Raw genomic sequence first — 24,935 nt, 5'->3', positions numbered from 1 at the left:
GAAGGTCATTTGTACTAAAGTGACATGGTGGTTTAAAATCTAATCAGATAAGCACTAAGTTTGATGTCTTGATTATTCATATATTCTTTGGAATAGTGGTTTTCATTTACATCCACAAAAAAACAATGCGTCCACGAACGACTGGTATTTCACAGTTGGCCAAGTACATTGTGCAACATGCTATGATATCCTTTCAAAATAGGAATGCACCAAATACCTTCATAAAGTGTTCATTGGTGTGCTATTCTAGTCACTTGGTCTATTAAATTTATTCATCCTGCTATGTAAGGCAAGCTTACGTAATATCTTGCTTTGAAATCTGCCTATCATAATGAAAGAAATGAAAGGTCATTTGACCAAAATTGTCCGTGAAGTAACTACGAACTGGTCAATTGCTCCGCTCTTGATTCGGAGCAGATTACGTGTCACTCTATTGTCCACATGCACAAAAAACATCTTGTAGAAATTGGCTTTTCTCAAAATTTAACTCGCACATTATCATGATTATGGAAGAGCTGCTCGATTGTCGTTATAATTCTTCGATGCATAATTAAATGCATTGCATTTCGTAATGACCCACGGTTAACTAGATTTAGAGAAAAATGTCATCAGTTATGTAATAAAATCCTTCATTGAAAAAAAGATGTAATCGGCGTCTTGTGTAACCGTGTGTGTGTGTGTGTTGATGTAGATCCGTAGATTGTACAGTTGACGGTTGATGATTTCTCCCAGTCAGTCTTATAAAATATAACCTGCTTACGCATATAGTTGAAAACTGACGGAAACAAGAAAAGTTATATAATTTCTTTATGGCCATTATCATTTTGTGACTAACAATGATTCGTATACTTGCCGAAAAGATTGATGAACAATGGTGATAGCTATCCAGATATTATGCAAGAGCCTTTTATACCGTTCTGGCCCATTACCACGTTCTTAAAACTGTGTAAACATGTTAACTGCAAATTCAATTAAAATGACTCTTTGTGTTCTCCGGTTAATATGGGAATATCACCTTTTATGCAACTCAATTTGTTAAGTAACCGACTACTCTTGTTTACATTACCTGTTAGCCCTTAAGATCCTTTTCCGATGTTTTCTAAATTCTTGGTTATGTTTGAAATCTTAGTTTCGGATTTCGAGGTCTAACACATTACCATGACAACGTGAAAGATCAAACGGGATAGATCCTTTAATACTAATAAATGATAGTTTTTAGCACAAGTGAAGTATAGAGCCAACGGATATTTTGTCCAATAACCAACTCGATCGTCTACTATCATTTGGTCTACCAGCAGTTCGTCCATTATCCACATGGTCTTATTGCCATAATTTTGTCAACCCATCATCTCGTCTAATAGCCCGGTTGGTCCTCATTGGGCGAAATGAATAACAAGAAAATGGGTATTAGAGCAACTGGTCATGAGACGAAAAATCATAGACGAACTGGAGAAACTCCATATAGCATTAGTGATCGCAATATTCAAACGCTCATCATTTTATCATTATTTGTCCGATTTTTCTCAAACTTTCTTTGATCCTTGTATTCTTTTATTTTTCCACAAAAACCCACTTGTTTCGAATGTTTCATTCCCAGTTACTTCTTTAAGAAAGCATACTGAGAACGGGATCTATGTCAGTCTTTATGCTAGATTTTTCAGAAGAGAGTACAATATTATAGGAATTCATATCCATTTTATTAAAAAAAGACAGAATATCAGATTAACATATACAGGTTATACCTTCTTCACATTCAGCACCATTACATAACTTCCATGTAACTAATGAAGAAATGATAATTACGACATGATAATAATAGTAATAGTGATATCAAATTACAATGAGCCATTACTGCTGTACATCATTATAAGTAGAAGTAAAAAAGGTAAAAAATTAAAAATTTGCAAAAAAAATGCACAACAGAACAAAATAACTATGCAATTGGATGGAAACGAAGGAGGTAGCTTAAAGACGATTTAGATTAGTCCGCAGGGCAAACTCTTCACTTCAGCCAAGGGGTCTGAAAGCAAAGGCTACAATGACTTTTGTCCTGAAGGCCCTTTATGGTCTAGTCTATGTGTGAAGACCCTCTTATTGATAAAAGTTTCAATCAAGGTCTCTGAGCAGCCTGCTATTATCGTCAGCTTTCATTTCCATAGATTCAATGGCAAAATATGCACATACATTCGTAATTCCGAAGCTTCGTTATTCCGAAGGTTCGGATATTCCGAAGGTTCGTTATTCCGAAGGTTCATATTTCCAAAGGTTCGTCATTCCGATGGTTCGTTAGTACGAAAACGAAATGCGGTTCATAATTCTGAAGGTTCGTTAGTCCGAAAACCAAGTGAGGTTCGTAATTCCGAAGGTGCGTTAATCCGAAAACGAAATGAGGTTCGTAGTTCCAAAGGTTCGTTAGTCCGAAAACGAAATGATTAACGAACATTATTTCATTTTTGGACTCAAAAACCTTCGGAAAACAACGAACCTCATTTCGTTTTCGGATTAACGAACCTTAGGAATTACGAACCTCACTTCGTTTTCGGACTAACGAACCTTCAAAATTACGAAGCTTCGGAATTACGAATGTATGCGCTTTTGCTCACCCCTCGATTGCAAGATCTGGAAATTGTAACACGCACAACTTTTCAGTGATTTATTTCGTAATAACATGTGAATATGATTAATAAATTGAATAGCATCAAATAAAAGGCACTCTAATAATGAAGAACTCATTTAGTACTTGAAGAACTTTTATAGTGACTGCACCTCGGAGAGCTGATTTTCTGGTTCGAATTTGAAGGACTAAATCAACACTCCGAATTGCAGTCACTATACAAGCTACTTAGGTGCTAAATTAGCACTACATTTCTGGAGTGTAAAATCATGACCAATGACTCGGCCGCACACAAACTGATAACCGCAAACTAATCAGATCATCATTCATTCCCATATACTAGTAGGTCCTACATTCTTGCCTAAATTATTATAAGTTGATCTCTTGCTCAGTTCACAGGCTATTCTATGATATATAATAATAGACATATAATATATCGGCAATTAAAAACAATAAAAATCAACTCTTGTCCAATGCGTACGTGGCAAGAATCATTTGCTTCAATATTACGGTTGGTCGCTCGACAAACACTAATCACATATAATGAAAGCCATTTCAAATCCACAAGACAAGTCACACTTCACAAATAATCAAATTTTCATATTATATGCATACACCTAACAACATACTTTGGTAACAAAATATTTGGAATAATTTCATAATGAAATTCAAGTATGATGGTACATACATAACTGCTATATCCATAGACAAGTAACACTTCACAAATATTCAAATTTTCCTATTATATTACGTTTTGATGTAGCAGCTGCCAAGACTTGGAATGCTATCCCTCTTTCAATAAGAAATGCTTCCAGTGTTGTTGGCTTCCAATCTTCCCTTAAAGCCTGTGTATAGCTTTGGTAAAGGGTCAATAATGTGATTGATAATCGAATATCATCTAATATGACAGTCTTACTGAAGCGTAGAGACTGTTAGATATTTTTCCAACTGCACTTCTCTGAGAAAATTTCAAATATTCAAATCTTGGATATATAGCGCCCTCTCTCGGCTATGCATGTCTTAAATTAAAAAAATGGGCATTCAAGCACTTATCTTATAAATTTAGTGATTAGATATCCAAAAGTTACAGACAAAGAACATATCTTGAAAGTTTCAGCCCATTCCATGATTTGGAATAGGATTTAATTGAAAGACAAAAACACACAGATATTTTAATTTGATCGGGTGACCCGATCAAATTAAATTTCCATGTAAAAACGCAAAATTTATCCTGTAAAACACATTTTCATTTCATATCCTCCACATCATAACTGTTATAGGGCATATCCACTCAAATTAGCTAGCAATGAATTGGAATAGTGATAGGTGCATTTTGGTGGATTTACCAAAACTATACACAAGCTTTAAGACATACCTTTCTCCTCAATAATTAATTTCTCTTTTATCTTGAATATTGTAGTAATTTTTGCAAATGTTAAATTGCTATTCATACATTGTGCGCGCTATGGTACTTTTTGTTTTAGCGCCTCTAAATATCCATCATTATTATTATTATGCATTCACCTAAAAACATAGTTTGGGAACAAAATACATGTAATAATTTCATAATGAAATTCAAGCATAACTGCTATTATCAGGGTGTACACAACAATTTGAAATTTTATAATATAGCACTTAATGCTGTAAGGAGGGGGGGGGGCTGGCTAGGAGGCCCCCAAATGTCTCTTCCACATCTTATAATATATATAATACATATTTGTACGTGGTTCAGGAGTTGCGCATAATTACTTCCCTGGTACAATATGTGCATGTTACATCAAAATTCAATTTCGATACATAACATGTTTTTTCAGCCCACAACCATGAAGGTATGAATCTTTTTTCTTATTACCCTTTCAAATTTATTAATTTATGCTATTTATGATCGCAACGCTGTCGCCGATAGATTCCCTTGAAAAAGAAATAAATGGACGGAAAAATAAAGAAATGAATAAAAAATTGAAAAAAATATTTTTTGGAGGTACATTTGCTAAATATAGTGCAGAGTATCAAGACATAAGCATGTTTTGAGCTTTATCAAGTGATTTTTAGTTAAAACTGATTTGACACATAGCATAATATGAATCAAAGGACCTTATCAAAAAAAGTAAATAAAAATTTGGAGAGTACATGTCAGGCAAAGTGCTTGCCCACTTTCATCGCCATTGCGCGGTCGACGGTCGAGATCGGGGAGGGGGGAGGCTCCGGGTCCCCAGTATTTTCATGGAGCTAAATAGATCAGTACAGTAAGGCCGAGTCAATGTTCTGTTTTATGGCGTGGGGTTTCAGCAATTTCACCAAATATTCAGTGAATAGGGAACATAAACACATGTTTGGTAAAAAACAACAACAAAAAACAAGGTAACCAACATGTTTCATGACTGACATTGTGTAAACTTTACACAGAATCAGTCGCATTTTACCAAACAATTTTTACCGATGGGCCTTTATTTCCACAATTTTTGCAGCTTTTCCCTAAACACACGCAATGAGGAATTTGGTTTGTGAAGAGCACGTTCTTTACTCTGGTATAAAATGGCATTGGCCATGATGCATTAGAGAAGTCCTTTAACCCTATAAGGATTAGGGGAGGGCATATTTATATGAATACATTCACAAAAAATGTATCTTCGTACCATCTCAAAAACATTAACTTGTAAACCATCCCACTAAATACAATATCAAATGTTGACGTCTTGATCAGTATTACACATTTACAAATAAATAAGATGGAAGGAAGGTCTCCTACAAGGGATGGAGTATATAGATATGGGTATTCTCCACTCATTCATTTTCTACCTCTTCTTCTCGTTCTCCTCCGAGCTTCAACCTCCTCACTGACCTCTTCCTATTTTTCTTCTCTTTGTTCTTCATCCCACCTTCTCCCTTCGTTTCTTCTTGTTTTTCTAACTCCTCCCACTCTTATTTAGCCTTCCCCTTCTCGTTTTGTGTGTTCTCTCTTTCTTCTTCATCTTCTCTTCATTATTTTTTGTCTCCTCTTCTTTCTATTATACTGTTTCTTCTTTTTTTTCTTCTCCTGCTTCTTCTTTTGCATCAACTTCGTTTTCTTCTACCTTCTCCTCTTCTTCTTTCTCTTCTCCTTCCTCTTCTTATTATTTAACCTTCTTTATCCCCTCACTTTCCCCCTCTAACTCACATATATCACATAGTAGTAGGTCCATGATCACAAGCCTCAAATGACAATTGCAAACATTCACTCCTACATCTACATCAACTCTCTGCATTGGGGTTATTGCCATTTTGACCCATCATAGGCGTGGCCACTGAATCGTAAGTGGGCGGAGACTCTTCAGGGGTAGGGGATGGTGGTTCGTAGGGCGGTGATGGATTTTGCGATTCCGCACAAACCCCATCAACATGATCATCGTGGGTATCATTTGTAGCTGCAGCTGTGTAGGCAGCGGAGGCTCCCGTGGTGGTGGCGTTGGTCGGCGTGCGTCGACTGTGATAGCAGCAGCCGATGATACAACAGGTCGGTACGACTACAGCGATGGCGATTAGAAGGACCTCCCAGCCGGATAGACTTCTGCTATAACTAACATCTATAAAAGCAAAGCCAGAGCAGTACAGGGTTTAGTCACCAAAGTATGATTATTACGCTTTATTATTTCATTATGCCCTTATACATTATAATGCTTGTCCCAGCTTTCTCCACAAAGTAGAATTTTTAAAAAACTTTCAATGCTTGTATTGCGTTTATCATCAAGTTTTTATATATAGCTGTAACCTATTTTGTACAACATGTCCCCTTATGTATGTATGTGTATATATATATATATATATATATATATATACATACACATACATGTAGACATACATATATATAATTTCATACATTTAACTTCAAGTCACTATTATCATTATTTCACTTCATGTATTTAGATTCACTTATTTCACTATGCATCTATGATTACTTTGTAATCTGTTTGTATCAGTCTCCTGATTGTTTTATCGAGGATTTTCTTTGCAATAAACCAAAATGAATTAGGAATCTGAAACCATCATACTATGACGTTCATGTATCAGGAATTCCATTATCTCTTGCAACCCCGGTGAAAGCGACTAAACTGACTAGCAAAACCAGTGTCGGTGTAGCGGCGGATTCGGTATCTGGCAGAAACGGTACTTGGCACACAATCCGCCGGCGGATCGTGTTCCAAACTTCCAACTATGGCACATTCTGTACCAACTTCTTTTTGGCAGATATCGTTATTAATGATATTATTCCCCATTTATATAACACTTACCACATTGGAACGACATCTCAAAGCGCTTTACAGATATATCATATGTACTGCTGCTGTTCATGTACGTACCTTATATTAACGTTTACATCATGTGGTACGTGGCTGCGCGCAATAATATATCTCAAACTAAATTACCCCCCCCCCCCCGTATTGCCAGAGATGAGCATGCACTGCCGAGGGCGACGTCATAATGAATAGTATACACGTAGTCAATCTGAACCAAATATGCAATCAACAAATTGCATCAAATCCGGCAGATATGGTTCGAAGTTTGAATGGTATCTGCTGTTAAAAGCGATACTTGCCAGCAGATACCGTATCTGCCAGTGGCACAAAATCCGCCGCTACACCGGCCGCACAGAAACGTTTTTAGCCTTACAGAGCGCTAAAAGTAAGCTAAGTCACATCTTTTGGATTGTTAAAGTCAAAACATTGATTAAAAATGTGTAATGCATTACGATTGTAACAGAGCCTCTGTTAGCGCACTTCTGGCGCTAACAACATTTCTGTGAGGTCAGTCCTTAGTAAAAATTCATTTGGTTTTATGAGGGCGTTATTTGCACAGGGTGGGTAGTGTTTTCGATCTCAAATTGTGAAGGGAGGGATGGGTACGAGGAGTATTTTTTTCATTAAGTTGTCTTAGGGGTAATATAGGGATACCTGTCCATGGGTTTTATAGTAGTAATAACAAGATTGCTCAGTTACTATTTTGCGTAAATTAGGACTATATGTTAGATCCCTTAGAACTCTATGTATGTAATCGTAGCTTTATTCTTTTTGTCTATTCGTGTTAATTGGCAGATATGCCCCCAGAACCCCTGATAATAATGATAATAATATAAAACAATAATAATAATAATAATTAATAATAATAATAACGAAACTAACAATTGAACTGACCTGGAGTTGTGTCATAATCTAACGACTGGTCCACATACACACATCTGGCAGTAGCTAGATAATCTCTGCTGCAATCGCCGGAATAACCCCACGGACCATGTCTGCATTCATAGATCTTGTCGTGTTCAACACCATATGACGAAGAGTACGACGGGCAGTATGACAAACGGAACCAGATCGGACCATCAGATGTGTACTTCCCATCGTAGTTCATTAGGGTGCCTCCTTGTGATATATCTTTATGCCCGAGCTGACGACAAAGGATCTAGGGTAGAGGGGGGAAAGTCATCATCTTCCAGCTTTTTCACATAAAACAATTATTGTCACAGGTCCATTATTTTGGAATGATCTACTAACCGACTATAAAGATTGCAATTCTATATATACTTTAAAACGTAAATTGAAAACTTACATTTTACACAAATATCTAAATGACAATTCATCGGCTCCCTAGTGTTCCTCTTAACTATTTTCAGTCCACCTCCCTCTGTTTTTCTGTTTGTTTTTTTACACTCCTTCTTTCATTTTTTTTAAGAAACATTTTTTTCTTTCTCTTTCTTTTCTTGTAACAAATTAATAATAATAATAATACATAAGATTTATATAGCGCACTTTCCATCTTGATTAGATGCTCAAGGCGCTTCAGAACAGAACAACAAAAACTATTTACATATACATGTAATACATGTCTGAATGTCTGAACAATAAGTCAATGTCTATCAAAAAAACGCTTTTATACAGGTAAGTTTTCAGGTTGCCCTGGAAGGTGGTCGCTGAAGTCTGGGTTTGATTGATATTAAAACAAGTTGACAACTGCTTATAATATTAATAATAGAGAAACGATGAATTACAAGCTCTGCTTTTTAATAGTTTACCCTTCACATCCTCATCTTATTGATAAATCTGTCTCCAATCTGAATGTTCAATTGTATAACATTTGTATTATGAATAATGGTGATGTATTGTAATATTTAATTTTCCAAACTGAAACTGAAGGATGCTAATTATGCCTTTTTGCTTTTGGTTGTTTCTGTTTCTGTTTGTGGTAACTCCCGTAGGAACTCGGCAGGACAGCATTTTGCTGGTAAACGCCAAGCTGGTATATAACCAATTACCTTGGAAACATTTTACGTCTAGGTTAATCAGTCATAGTGGCTGACGTTATAGACGACAGATATCACTCTCGGGCCTTTTTATCAAAGTGGAGACAATGGCAGAGTTGGGATTCGAACTCACAACCTTGCGATTATGAGTCCAATGCTCTAACCACTGGACCACACGACCCGACCAGGAGACCATGGAGCATACATGGTGATATATTTTTTTGGCAGCTGGGAGGGGTAGAATCTCAGGCCCCTCCCCAATCATGCGCCAGTGCCTTGTAGGCCAACCTTAATAATAATAACAGGCATTTATATAGCGCCATCTATCTAGAAATATTCTATCCTATAAATATTCTATAAATTTTTTAATTGCAATTACTTTTCTTCTCAAATAGAATTATGATTATGCCAACTACTACTCTGTCTTAATAACTATTTCAATAGGCATATTTTAAGACTAACTATTTACCCTATCTAGGCCGGGGGGGGGGGCCTCGGAGGCCCCCCCTCAACGAATAGCACGATATTTTCGCCGTGCAAAATTTTTTGACCGCGCCGCTCGCTGACTTTTTACTTTCAAGTCTTGCGCAACTTTTGAGACCAATTTTGCGTCACCCGGGTATGTGGTTCCGAAATTACGCAACATTGTGTAAGTGCATGTCAGACCGAAAATGGCTCAAAAACGTGATTTCGTGTACAAAGTCAATGCAAATTGTGTTTTCAACCAAAATTCATAAATGTATGATTATATTTAGTTTTGCTGGTCTAAATGTATTCATTTTATGCTTTTTATGATCACAGAAGAGTCCCCGACATATTTCATTGAAAAAACAATGAAAAACAAAAGGTCAAAAAAACAAAGAAATACATAAGAAATTGCAAAAAACAATAGATTACATAAGAAAATGATTTGATATCACAATTTTTTTCATGTACACTTGCTAAGGACACCACAAAGAGTTTCTATACCAAAAATTTGTACATTTGGAGCTTTATTTAGGGAGTTAGAGGAAAAAGTATGATTTCGCATACTAATTACCCATAAATCAGCATAATCACTTAATAGCGATTCGCTTGAAATAAATTACTATACAATCTTGTAGATTATGTCCCAGGCAACCCGCGTGCCAATTTTCGGCGCGGTCGACGGCCGAGATCTTAGGGGGGGGGCTGGGATGCCCCCCCGGCCATAGGAACTCCCAAAATACCCCGGCCTAGATAGGGTTAACCCTAAAAAGACTCTCCCGTTCACCTCCCCCTTTAATAACACAGTCAATGAGAAACCACAAAAAGCGCTGATCAGTTCGATACCTCTTACAACGTGTTGATGCATAATGCCTTACTATTAAAATCAAACAAGAAACCTATTGCCCGTATTCTGAAGTCATGTTTAACTTAGACCATGGTCTAACTCTATGCTTAAATTATGGGAAGCCAAAAGAGTCAAAATGTGTTACGTTGTATGTTTCTGATATTTACTGTGCTCTTTCCTGATTCATCGATGGTGAAGACAATCATCTATTTTCACATGCTTGCTAGACTATTATGAATGATTTGAGAGTCAAATGAGTTGAAATATGATATCTCTACTGTTAGTGATTTATGTAACAATCGGCTATCCATATTTAAACCACAACTTTAAACCTGAGTTTAAGTTAAACCCGACTTCAGAATACGGACCTATGAGTCAAACTTGCATCGCCAAATCTTGTTACTCACCTCATATTGGTAAAAGCTAGAGTCGCAAATTGGACCCCATACTCCATCATGGTATATTTCAATGACTCCATAATTCCTGTTCACCACTCCATTTTCATCTCGAAACCTCATTGGGTGGTTAGCGACACTTTCTGTGGAATTCAATTTTAAGAATAATAAATCATTATAGCTCCTTCAGGAAAGAAAAGCATATATTTTTAGACATGTTTACTCCAAAAAGTGTAAATCCACTCTCAAAAGACCAGGGGGTGTTTCACAAAGATATTTTAAGTATGACTTAGGGCCGCACTTAAATACAGAGTTGCGTATGGTACGAAAGGCTTGACCGCATTGGTCAGATCGTGTCATGAGGACGCGCACTAATTCGTATCTGTTAATAAGATCGCGCGTTGCATAACATGCATGCGTGGACATGTAAGTGCCACTTAAGTCATACTTAAATCTTTGTGAAACACCCCAAGATTAGCTATTTTGCATTTATCATTGTTTCCTTACAAGTTCTTAAGTTAAGTCATCTTCGTTCTTGAAATTCAATTTCTTCTCCGGAAATACCATTATCCGTTCTTGTTTTTGTTTTTCCTTCCTGTTACAGACTTAATAAACCTCACACACAACATGGCAAACAACATTTCTTTAGAATATCTGGGGAACTAGGGTTTTCACTTATTGGATTATAATCCTAACATTTTGCCAGAATTATATTTTCAGTGATGGGAATTTGTCAACTTTCTTACATACAGACTTTGTGTCAACCTATTAAAAAGTAGCTAACACTATTTATATTTTTTTTCTTCAGACAACATGCAAAAAGTACATCATCAACATACTTGTATGTACAGCATCCTAGGTACCTGTATGGTGCATGACATTAAAGGTCAAGTCCACCCCAGAAAAATGTAGACTTGAATAAATGGAGAAAAATCGAACAAGCATAACACTCAAAATTTCATTAAAATCGGATGTAAAATACATTTTACATTTTTCATAATACAGTTCTATGCACAACTCAGTGCAAATGTGCAAATGAGAAAGTCGATGATGTCCATCACTCATTATTTCTTTAGTTTTTTTTTATTGTTTGAATGATAGTAAAATTTCATTATTTACAGATTTCACAAAAAGGAGTAACTTTATTGAACCATAAAATATTAAAGCACAATGGCAATTTCATATGTTAAGGGAATAATAAAACTTTGATTCACAGAACAATGAGAAAATGAAAACATTTCATATTTCATATAACAGAATACATGGGAAATTTGAGTGCCGCCATCTGTTCTCTCATTTGCATGCAGACCAGGATGCGCATATAACTACTTTGTGAAATTAAGAGAAACCTAACAATGTCGTACCTTTCTTATTTTAAATCCGATTTTGATAAAATTTTCTGTATCGTGCTTGTCAGCTTTTTGTTGGGGTGGACTTGTCCTTTAAAATTGTTTTAAAAATATAAGTATTAATCATATTGTCAAAGTGTAAACATCACATAATTTTTTTTACCATATGGAAAACATAGCACACTGGCTTCATCCGATTGTTGGCGGGTCGAATTGGGTCCACTCAACTTAAGTCTGTAGCAATCGGTTATCTTCATATCGCTATCAGAACACAATATATCGTCTATAAGAATAGGCCGAGAAGACCGTGCGAAATCGAATTCGTCGTACGTATCGTACAGAGCTCCCGCAAAGCCAAGATGGCGACACGCCGTATCTTGGGAAGCACGTGAAAAGTATCCTGCAGCTACGTAGCCCCACTCGCCTTGGAGAAAGACCTCAAGACGACCTTGCTCACTGAATCTGCTTCCGGTCATTCGAAGGTCAAAGTCTGACATAAAAAAAGAAAATAATCATTATCACTACGATATCAAATCACCAAAATAGGATCGTTATTATTTGACACATCTGAATGCATGCTTCCGGTTTATATATTTTAACGATTTCAAATGAGGCGGTGACGATAACTCTTGGATTGGAATGTTCGTTAGCATGAATCATGATTATGTACCTCTTATTATATGGTATTATCCTGATCACGATCCATCATTCTAGCCGATCTTCATGATGGCTCTTATTGCTATGATCGCAACCTCTAGTCGAGGTACCACTTTATATCAAGTCGTTCCTCGACGAAAACGACTCCAGAATTGAAACCAAGAGCTCTATGTTATAAGGTACCCTACCACAGAGAAAATGAGACCTTTAAAATCAGAAAGGACATGGACATCTTGACGGTCTGAAAGCAAAAATGCGTCAGATTCTACCTATTGTAAAGGTGGAGGAGTTTATTGAGCGTGAACATATATGTTACATAATACTGAACACACAATGGCGTTGAACCAAAATTTGGTAAGGACATGATAATCTCACAGTTCACCACGGAATAACATTAACAACACTTGAACTATTTGAACATGCAGGTCTCCATTAATACTTTGGAGTGGCGATCGCCTCATATACATGCCTGCTTTAATACTTAAAAAAGAGTGTGGATTCATGGCCCCTTTACTGCCTTTATAAATATCAATACATAAAATTGAGGCATTATGTACATCATTTGCTTGTATCTATTATGTAAACATGTGTTCAATTTCACTGTGTATACTTTTATGTAAGAATAGCTTCATATGTTTGATATGGTATTTAGATGTTTATTATTTTTAATCGGAAGTTGTGAACGAAACAAGTTTCCGACTTGGATGAATTAAGATGAACTTTGAATATTTACGACACCGTACTCACCGATTGGTGGCCCACAAACAACCTGCGCTATATGGTCAGAGTTGCATCGGTCAGCTCTGGGCACTACTGTAAATGTACAATCTCCTATCTGGTCTTCTGTGCCGATGCAATGATAGTCATGGTAATGAATGGTCCCAGATAGCGGTCCAAGAGAAACAGGCTTTTCATTGGATCCATGCTGGTATCCTAATTGTCGACAGAGAATATCCGCTTCTATATCACTCCAATCCGAATCGCAAATCAGACCAGGCTCTGATTCAAATCGGTATTCAACGACGCCTTCGAAACTACCGGATCCGCTCAGGAGTTTTACAACAGCTGAAGGCTCTGTAGTTTTCGGGGGGGGGGGGGAGAGAAATAGACACAATATGGTTTGACACTGGAATACTGTGATACACATCGCACTTTTGATTACTGCTTTGATCCATCTATTTTCCTTCGGGTATACATTTAAATATTAAATATTCCCTCTGTAAAATGATCATGTATTTGGATTTCCCTGCATTGCCACCTGAGGTTAAGACTGACATGAGTACAGAGCAATACTGAGTAGGCCTAAAGTGGGAGACAATAGATCTCCAACAAGACTCTAGTGGTCAACTTGTTTCGCTTCTTGCTGCCTGAGCATACGTAGTAGAATCCCTTCTCACTAGGGAGTTGTCCCAGCCACGACGCAGACGCTTTCTGGATCAAAGAGAATCTATTGTCGAATATCTGTTGTGAAAACTCTCTACTTACAATTCCCTGGAACATTGCAACCAATTAGGAACGTATAAGCATGGACCTGGTATAAGGCAGTATCAGCGTTAATTTGATACATCCACAGCTTTATCATTGGTTGTCTAGTCTTATATGTTTACTAATATCTAAAATCCCACTACCCAAAATTTACACCACAACTAAAACGATGGTCTTTATCGTGGAGTAGGCCTAGTCGTAGTGAACGTATACATCTGGTCGTATCAGATCGCATCAGATCAGTCGGTAGAGCAGAGGTTTGATTCCCACTTGGTGCGTTAGTACCCTTTGGCATTTAAATCCTCATTACCAGGTTGCTCGGTCCTCTTGTTTCCTGCTTACAAGCATTCATGCTTTCTTAGCAGTCAGGTGAAATCACCACCGTTTATCATTTTATTTTAAGATCAGTCATGGCAATTGCATTGATCGTATATAAAATTTTAATGGATCAAAAACTTTATGACAGACTTTGGGTACAAGGTAGGCCCCTATTATATTTGTTTACTTCATTTTTTTCAGTATTAAATGAAACCAATTATCATCACTCAGGGCAAGATATCACTTTATTGCATGATATGACATCTCCAAAATCTAGGAAATATTGGAATCTACTGGACTTACTATTGCAGATAACGCCTGCTCCTTGTGTGTAGTCTTCAGCACAGTTATGTACGTTGGCGAAGCCAGGGAATATGCAGTCAGTCAATCGGGTCTCATTCCCTTCACATTGCATGTCGTCCATTAGAAACGGTCCATCGCCCCCATCAAATAGCTTTGTCTTCCGAGCTCCAAGGGGGTATCCTAATTCTCTGCAGACAACGTGGGCATCCTCTATGGACCATTCGGTAGGGCATATTCTTCCCCACCTACCCCCGTAGTAAACCTCGATCCGACCTTCATCATCGTAATCTCCATCTACAAGTCGTGTAACTGTGAATCACCATAAGATTGATAAATATTCTTAAAAAGAGAGGGAAAGGTATTAGTTTAAGGATTAATTTCAGAAAAATTAAATTGAAGAGATGACCAAATCACAATCCAGAAAAACTAATACTTTTCCTTCACATTCAAATATTAAGAAATAGATCATCCTAATGTCAAAAGTCGATGACAGTTACTATTATTCTAATTGAGTAATTACAAATTACAATTATTCTAATTGAGTAATTAATTATTAATAGTAACTGTAATAGTAATTATTCTAATTTACATGATTCATTTTTAGAACAGATTCTCGACCTAACAATCCCTTCAATATGAAATCAGCCTTGGGTAAGAAGTGAAATGACAATGGGCAAAGATGCAACAAGAGAGGACCTACGTTTGGTGTCGCATTCCATACCCGCGTCTTCGCCATGGACACAGTCGTGGATCCCCCAGCCTTTGGTTACACTGCAGTCTCTCAAATGCCGCTTGTCGCTAGTACAGGCAAGTCCGTCAAGAAGAATAGGACCGGTTCCAGGACCAAAGTATGGCTGCGAGTGGGGATAGTTCCGATTTACATACACGTCTACAGCATCTGGATACCCTAACTGTCTACACGCCACTCCTGCGTCAATCTTATCCCACAAATCATCACATATTGTTCCCCATTCTCCAGATCCTCCAAGAATTTCAACACGACCTTCTCCAGGAACGGTTCCGTTTGCTAGACGAAGACTTCCTGTTTTTAGCAAAAGAAAAAACTAGCACATCAATGATGTGGAGCTCATCCGGCATCTCGCAACACAATTTAACACAATTTTAATTTCAGCCCAGTTGACACTGTAGTGAATTATATTGGTGACATAAATTGAGGATATAGAACTGAAATTGATGAAGAAATGACATAGAAGCATTTTTGGTGATCTATGAATAAATTTCATATGAATTAAGTATTAATTATTATCTAGTCAAAGTTTCTTAACTCTGTGTAGAACCTTGGTGAACCTAATGTAGCTCTCAGATGGAACAAAAATAACCAAAATCAATCAACAAATAAGTAATTTTTGTGAGTTTTGAAAATATATGAATAAATAGCAAGATTCAATGAGTTTCAAAATTCTATGTTCAAATTTTGTATCACCACCTCGAGCTATCATATAAAGCAAACAAAATTGAAATTGATCAACAAATGAAGAAGAAAAAACATTTTTTGTGATTTATGAATAAATTTTGCATAAATTAAAATAAATAATTTTCCAGACAAAATTTCAAAAATTTGTGTACAAATTTGGTGGGCCTCATGAAGTTCTACCGGATGGAAGAAAAAATATCAAAATCTGTCAACAAATAAAGAAGAGGCATTTTCTGTGATTTCTGAATAAATTAGCATAAGTAATTTTCTACTGAAAATTTCAATATCTGTGTAGAAGTTTGATGAACCTCATAAAGTTCTACAAGATGGAAGAAGAAAAAAAGTAAAAATTGGTCAACAATTAAAGAAGAAAAAGCATTTTATGTGAATTTTTAAAAATATGAATAAATTAATTTTGCATAAATTAGCATAAAAATTGTTCTAGTCAAAATTTCTAAATCTGTGTACAAGATTGGTGAACCTCATGAAGCTCTACCAGATGGAAGAAAAAAAATCAAAATCGGTCAACAAATAAAGAAGAAGCATTTTATGTGAATTTTGAAAAATATGCATAAATTAATTTCGCATAAATTAGCATAAAAATTGTTCTGGTCAAAATTTCAAAATTCTGTGTAGAAATTTGGTGAACCTCTTGAAGCTCTACCAGATGGAAGCAAAAAAAATCAAAATCAGTCAACAAATAAAGAAGTAGCATTTTTTGTGAATTTTGAAAAATGTGCATAAATTAGCATATTTAATGAATTTCAAAATTCTGTGTAGAAGTTTTGAATGCCCCACCTAGTGCTATCATATAAAGCAAACAGAATTGAAATCGGACTTGAAATGGCGAAGAAGTAGCATTTTGAAATTGTGGATGGACGACGGACGCCACGGCATAAGCTCATCTTGCCCTTCGGTCCGGATGAGCTAAAAAAGGTGAGATGACGTGTAGATGTGGGTGCGCGTGCAGGTGAAATACTTGGATATCAGGGGGCCATTTCATAAAGCTCTTTGTAAGTTAAGAGCGAATTTAAGAACTGGTGATCCTTTCTTACGCGCAAAACCATCACTAAGCCTAATGAATAAACAAGATGGGATCACCTTTCGTTCTTAACTTATGAACAGCTTTATGAAACACCCACCAGATCGATTTTTCAGTTTACCAAGAAATCCTATCAAATAGAATGTCTACCTATACTATAGGTGATGATTGAGAATTGGGGTCCAATGTAGACCTGTAATTAAAGAAAAGAACATGAAGATATTTCAATTAAAATGCAATACAGTGCAACTGAACAATTGTGTGTCTAAACTGAACCAACTTCCAAGCAATTCAAAGGCATGAATTCCCGAAGGCGGATTCTTCAAAGTTTGCCGCTGTGAATTCGGGCCGGAGTGTGGCGATTAGCCCTTTTAGTTAGTCTTACCTTGACTCGTGCAGACGACACCAGCATCTCTAGAATGGCCACACCATGTATCTTCCACAAGATCGAACTTACAGGTTGAGAGGTTGCTTTCCATTCCGTTACATTCCATGTTCGTCAGCCCCACGGCTCCTTGACCTCCGCCGAACAGCCCTGCCACCAAGGCCAGGTCGGCTCCACTGTAATTCAGCTGACGACAGACAACAGTCGCGTCTTCAATACTCCACAGACTGTCGCATATTGTCACCCATTGGCTGTCATGGAAGACTTCAACCCTGCCTTCGGATTCGTAGATACCACCAACCAGACGAACTGACCACGGGACTGCATCTAGAATGAGGGCAGAGGAGAAAAGAAGGAAATTGTCAAAAAGATTCCTGCCAATCGTGCTACCATCAACCCATTACTATCTTCAACAGGTAAGTCAATGGAAGGTAAGATAATACGCCAGTGGCGGACTGTACCAGCCTGGAAGAAGAAGAAGGCAAGGTTAAATATCAGTCTAACATGCATGCAACAGCAACCAACACCCTTCCCCTGGTTATAGGTATTGAAGGGTCTTGTACCTTGACATTATTCAGAGGCAGAATTAAATGATTATGAAAACCCGAACTACTGCTCTTTTATACATGAAAATTACAGAGAATGAAACCTTTGGAATAATATAGCTTGTGTGAAAAAAGAAAAATCAAAGAAACAGATCAACCAAAGTTTGAGAAATATCGGACAAATAATGAGAAAGTTACGAGCGTTTGAATATTGCGATCACTACTGCTATGGAGATCCTCGCCTCACATTGGCAATGTGACAAAGATGTGTGATGTCACTTGTGAACAACTCTCCCCATTACTTTAGTATATATTTCAATTAAACTGCCTCCATTTTTCACATCTATCAGTAGAGTATATATTTTTTCTATAGGAGGGCATATATTATAGTACATCATGAATAAAGTGTTTGTATCACCATGAAAAAAAAGCAAAAAGAGACATTTTGGGGGTATTTATAGTCCATCAAAGGGAAAGCTGTTAACATATGACATCACACATCCTTGTCGCATTGCCAATGGGAGGATCTCCATAGTATTAGTGATTGCAATATTCAAATGCTCGTAAGTTTTCTCATTATTTGTGCGATTTTTCTCAAACTTTCTTTGTTCTTAAAAACTTCTTATTCTTTGATTTGTCTGTTTCGACACAAGCCTACTTTTTCCAAAGGTTTCATTCTCTCTTTAACTGGTCTGGTCCCATTGATTATTCTCTGAGTATCAGCCCTTTAACTTCTGAAAATAAGAGACAGATAGATCTTGGCAATTGGAAAAAAAAAATTTCAGGAGACTATACGAAAATTCCGTTCGCGATCGCATTTACCCGTCTAATGAGATACATTTCCTATTCAAAAGGATTACAAAATGTTTTAGTCAATTCATTTCATTAATTAGATATTCCAGAGATAAATGTATCTTTTCATCACGAATATACATTATACAATATGCTTCTTTCCATGTTTAGATCAGTATAATGAAATCCTTCAGCTCGTGCTTTGCGCTCGCATAACATCGTTTGTAATATAAGTCCTGCTGATGATTTTTTTCTGCATATAAACTTTCATATGCTTGTTTTCGATAAGGTAAACCAAAAGATTTCAGCTTACGATTTGCGGGAGGCTAATCTTATTCACGATACCCTGCAAACAATCCTTTAAGCTATCATTTTTTTCCAGTCAATACAATGAAAAATTCTAGCTTGCACTTTGCGTGCTAGTGTCATTCCTTTAATGAAATATATCCTTAAATATTTATCCCATTCACGATTACAAAATATGCTCAATGAGGTAAGGACATTTTTTTTTCCAAATAAACATATTTCAGTTCTAGCCTTGCCAGTGGCGTACCTAGGATTTTCCACAGGGGGGGGGGGGCAAAACCATCTGCCAAAAAATCTGACAAGCCCCCCCCAAAAAAGTTTCTTCAATCACAAAAAAAGGATATTGTACCAGAAAAGGTCTTCAAGCTCGTAGGGGGGGGGATGGGCAATAAAGGTATTCAAACTCGTCAGGGGGGGGGGCAAAAAAGGTGTTTCATACTTGTCGGGGGGAGGGGCAGGGATATCTTTTTTAAACTGTCCCACTTCAGGTCTATATGCAAAAAAAATGTATTTGCACATTCATTGCTAAATTCAAGATTGACAAGATATACGTAAAAAACGACCTAGGTTGAGAGTCTCCACATTAATTTAAATTAAGTGTTTATTACCTCTATGCGCTTTGATCAGCCAAAAATTTACATGAAAACACCATCTGCCCCTTAATATCACAAAATTATATACTGTGCAACTTTAAAATTCCTTCCCGGGCCTGTAGTGAATTATTAATATTTGACTATTGGGCAATTCCATGATAAAGTGGACATGACCATCAAATTTTAAAAATGGTCAAACCTGAACAAGTTTGGTATCATATTAAAGCTAAAAGACTGAATTTTTCAATTCTGTCCATAATAACGAAAAATTCGGTCCTTAAGATGCCAAATATGCAAATTAAATTAGCATGATTAATTTTTTTTTTAATGTGTGAAAAATGCATTAAAATTAAATATGTGTAGCAAGTGTTCCATTGAAAGATTCATAAAAATCTAAATGTGTTTTTCTGAGTTTTAGGGCTGAATTTCATAACAGGTTCACCAAAGTTCAAAATTTTCTTGGCGTTATGCTTCAGCGAACATTTAAACTCTCATGATAAATAATGTCACGGTGTTACAGTAAAAACTGATGTTTTTTAAATTTTATGAAAACTACACAAACAATATCAAAATCTTTTAGTGCCCAAATCATTCTCACGTATAACTATCATATACAAGTTAATTAGTCAGTTTGTTAATTAAAAGTTACTTAAGTCATGTCACGGTGTTACAATAACTGTAACACCGTGACCTACATTGCCATTGCACAGAAAGCATAGTAGGTTCCTGCCAAATGATGTTTGTTGAAGTGACCAGCTGATTTCTGTCAGTTGGGATGGAGGCTTGGCTGTTTCCAAAGCAACAAACAAAGCAGTATATAAATATGAATGTATGTATCTGGATCCAAGCACAAAATTGTGGATTGAATTGTTTGTCCAAAATTCTCAATCTGTATGCCTCACCTTTTAATGATTGTCTTTTAATGTTTATATGTAGCCTAATCATGTACATTATTTTTTTTCCATTTATGAGTTGCAAAATTTCTATAACATCTTGGAAATTGAGCGAATATCTACATGCAAGTCTGTAGATGCTGTGTGTTAATTTTTCTTCCTGTAATTGTTATGGGCTCAACTTATCTTTGTATACGTATGTACATGCATAATTACCATAAAGTGGCAATTAAAAGTACATGTATATATCAGTTTACTGAGTGTTTCTAACTTTCTATTAAGCTTTTTTCTTTGTCTTCTTGTAAAATTGTATTTCAATTAATCTGCATATTTACATTAAAGTTTTTCTGCATTAGAGAGAATTCATAACTTTTTTGAGTAAAACTTTTCCCGTATCTTATGAATGAAACATGGGGGCTTACAAGAACCGTCACAGTGTTACAGTGTATATAGTTTTATTTTTTGTTGTTTTTGTTAGTGAAATTTTTAACTAGATTTTTCATCCTCATTAATTACATGTACTCTGATGTATGACATAAATTTTATTGATAAAAGATTGCTCAATGATACCTTTTAGATTACTATTTAGGTTAAGGAAGAATGATGTGAAAATTCTACATACGTTTTGTACATGCAGTTCAGAAGTCACGGTGTTACAGTGCATTTGTTTATAATATGTATCATCATTGTCATGTTTTTTGATTATTTTTCTATAAACACCTTGGTTATTACTGTCAAGTCTCCACTGTATCTCAACAACATAATCTGTTTTTAAAATGTTCAGTAACTTCACAGAGTTTATTAAATGAATCAAGTACAAGAAAATGCATGTCCATTTTGAGTCACGGTGTTACAGTTGTAATTAATTATGCATAATTCATTAATTAGCATGAAGTTAAAGATTTTTGTTGTTGTTGTCGGTTACTTGTGATTAGAGTCATAGATACATAATCCAATTTTTTTCAAAAGATAAATAGTTTGTTGGTATTCCACATTTACAGAGATGCCAAGTTCAAAGACCAGCTATGCGTGAGATTTTCTGTGAATCTGACTGAGATCACAGACATTGTGTACAATGTATATGGAGATAGGCTGTGATAATTGCGTGAGACAGAGATTTGAGGGGATGAACAAGAGTCCAAAATGCTTGAGTCTCACGCATAATGCGTGAGACTTGGTAGCTCTGCATTTAATGAGTAAATAGGTGTTCCAAAATGTCACGGTGTTATCGTGGAATTGCCCTATTACATACTGTAAGCATGTATCCTATATTTATAATCCCTTGGCTTGATTGTCAACATTTTTTTTTAGCACATGTGAAGTAATGGTAGATACAAACTTTGAAATTCCCAAGGTAGTTATTTCTGCCTTATGCACTTAAAGATTTCCTGGCCTTCGGCATGTTACTCGAAGGGAAATGGGTATTAGATACACCGGGAAGTACAAACGGATGTGTTATCGATCACTGCAAATTTGCATGATTAGTGAATGTTCTAATCATTCACATAGGCCCAACAACAAAATATATGCCATTTTCACTCTCTCATTTATACATGTATATAGGCTTTTATATGGTCGCATTTCTACTCATGATGTAGTCATTTTGTCCAGCATATATATAAAACAGTGACAGGCATTTTGGGGGAAAAATGTGAAATTAATATTTGATACTTAATTAGTGCAATTAATATGCATACAATAACAGCTTTAATTATTCAATGATTGAATTATCAATGTTACAAGATTAAAAATGCAACATACTAGGGTGATCCAATGTTGCATTAACTTTTGACACCATTTTACGTGCAGCAGATCCAAGAAGTTACACATTCCAAAATTCATAATTATATTGATGTCTATGCAATAATTAGCTGTAAATAAGTCATTTTAAGAAAAAATAAAGGTATTTGAGACTTAAAACTTTTCATTTTTTAAAGAATGGTAATTAATACCAATAACATATCAAAAATACAATTTTTAAAACCATTTTTATCCTGTTCGCGAAATTGGACCACCTTTATACAAACACACACATATAAATATATATACAGTATATATATATATATATATATATACAGTATATGTATGTAGGTGTGTGGGTGTGTAAGGAAAAAATGTGTCATTTACAGTAGAACTATAAGAAAAAACAAATCTATAGATGCATGACAACAAAAACCAAGGACTGGAGATCAAGTATCCTATCCCATTAAACACAAATCGTTCGGCCCTTACTCGTACTCTGTGGCTAATTGCTCCCACCCACACACCTCTTACGAGGGACTTCCCTCCATAAACAGACCCTCGCAAACAAACTCTGACGCTATTCCTATATAATCATGCTTGCATGATTTAAAGTGAAGGTATCCAATAAAACACTATGGTAGTGTGACTAGATTTGCTTTGATTTTTTAGAAACAGTCATTCTCAATCAATCAGCATGGCCATGGGCAGTAGATGGAATAACATACACCACAAGAAATATCCAGTCATTAGACATTTGGCTGCCCTATGCCATTGACTTGAGTATACCCCCTTATCCTTGCTACATGCATACACAGTCAGTGCTATCAATAGTATTATCCATCTCTCCCTTTAATATGCTTCCAATAGAATGTACGCGTTAGTATTATACCCTAGTCCCTATGTACTGTAGTTCGTTGCATGCAGCTGCAAGAGAGGTATTTATCAGCGCTTTAATACTAATCATGTACAGTACATGGCCCCCCGTATGCACAATCCAATATTGAACATAACACTTACCGTGGTCGGACGTTGTGCTATTCTGTGCACCAGCAAAGAGTGAGAGAGTACACGCTCCTAGAAGTATTACAATGAAAGTATACTGCATTTTTATATGGGCGGCGGACATTTTGGTGGTCTACAAATTCCAGTCCACGACCGTCAATGCACTCCAGCTCGGTATCACAGCACAGCCAAGCGCATACCTTGTCGATGTGTCCTGGATCATGATATTCTGGTGATCAGATTTCAGATGCCTGTGCTTGCTTTCTCTAACGATAACTAGCGACCTCTCGTCCATCCAGCTTCGAGCGCGACTAAAAAAAGATCGAAGGAAGCCGCCACCGCCCACCTCCAATCATAACGAGAAAAGATAACACATGTCATTACGCAATATCATAGCCTATATAGCCTATATTTAGCGGGTTTGTTTTTGCTTTTCCATAGCAATCCAGCTTGCACACTCACAGGTATATACTGAACATGCTGAAGTTACGCTGATCTTATTTTGACAAGCATGTTAATTCTGTAAATTATGTTAATTACCATGATCATATAATGTGTACATTGGTTAAAGTGGAAAATCTGTTTCAAAAATTGAATTTTCGTCATAGAAACCTTTGAAGAGCTGTATTAATTATGTTTTCAAACCGTTTTAGGCAACAGAGTGAGAGAGAACTCTTATATCCAGGCCTATATATATTGCACTTGAATGAAGCGCAGTTATGCTAATTAAAAAGGACAAGTCCACCCCAACAGATCGATAGTTGGTTTGGATAAAAAGAAACAAAAAATATCATCATGAATTGGATGTAAATAAGAAAGTTTTGATTAAAGTTTTGCATAAGATCGCGTGATAGCTATACTCCGTTGCATAATTGTAGCAGGGTAGGATATGAGGGATATGGAGTACACCATGCAGTCACTCACTATTTGTTTGGTATTTTATTATATTCTTATTTTTTCCTGGTTGTCATTTGAGACAAAGTAATTATCATAGTTTTAAAAGTTTTGCCCTTATTGTCACTCTAAAAAATATTGCATAATTCACAATAAAAATAAATAAATAGTGAGTGATAGGTAGACATCAGCGTCTCTCATTTGCATATCAGTGGGGAGTGCATGTATGACTGTTTCGTGGAAAAATAAGCGAAAATTTAAAATGTTATAACTTTCTTTTTTTACATTCGATTTTGATTAAATTTTTCAGTGATGCTCCCTTGATTTTTCTCTTTTTTCGTCATACCAACTTTTTCAGGGGTAAATTTGATATTTAATTACAACGCCTACATTAATTGGTTCAAAAGGGAAATTAAAATGTCATATATGAATTCCTCGTCATAGACAATCATAAGATAGCCGTATGGGGGGCTTTCTCGATCACAAATACACACACACACTCACACACACTTTTTTCAACATGTTTTTATTAAGGATTTCATTCAAATGAATTACATAAACTCCAGATAAATACAAAAAAAATTACAAATCTTTATTTCAT

The 24,935-nt window shown here is 36.1% G+C and overlaps 1 protein-coding gene across 1 annotated transcript; it reads right to left on the bottom strand.

Annotated features, from left to right (window-relative positions):
- Nucleotides 1-4,965: 4,965 nt before the first annotated feature.
- On the bottom strand, nt 4,966-23,745 carry LOC121405844 (deleted in malignant brain tumors 1 protein-like). Its single transcript, XM_041596813.1, has 9 exons — nt 23,456-23,745; nt 17,567-17,893; nt 15,405-15,746; nt 14,705-15,013; nt 13,346-13,672; nt 12,105-12,431; nt 10,605-10,735; nt 7,783-8,047; nt 4,966-6,177 (listed from the first exon to the last, which is right to left on the bottom strand). Exons 1-9 carry the CDS (start codon nt 23,562-23,564, stop codon nt 5,846-5,848), a joined length of 2,469 nt encoding a protein of 822 aa, XP_041452747.1. The 5' UTR covers nt 23,565-23,745; the 3' UTR covers nt 4,966-5,845.
- Between the last annotated feature and the right edge of the window lie 1,190 nt (nt 23,746-24,935).

Source organism: Lytechinus variegatus, chromosome 19, assembly GCF_018143015.1.
Source record: "Lytechinus variegatus isolate NC3 chromosome 19, Lvar_3.0, whole genome shotgun sequence".
Lineage (NCBI taxonomy): Eukaryota > Metazoa > Echinodermata > Echinoidea > Temnopleuroida > Toxopneustidae > Lytechinus > Lytechinus variegatus.
Note: the sequence above shows the minus strand (reverse complement) of the source record. Positions and strands in the feature narration are given on the sequence as shown.

Bases quoted from the DNA above. Each gene is read 5' to 3' on its own strand.
- LOC121405844 (XM_041596813.1), bottom strand. From the start codon at position 23,564: ATGTCCGCCGCCCATATAAAAATGCAGTATACTTTCATTGTAATACTT. The intron at 15,747-17,566 runs GTAAGACTAACT...TGCTAAAAACAG, and splicing joins TGTCGTCTGCACGAGTCAAG to GAAGTCTTCGTCTAGCAAAC. The intron at 8,048-10,604 runs GTGAGTAACAAG...CCTCTACCCTAG, and splicing joins CTAGCTTTTACCAATATGAG to ATCCTTTGTCGTCAGCTCGG.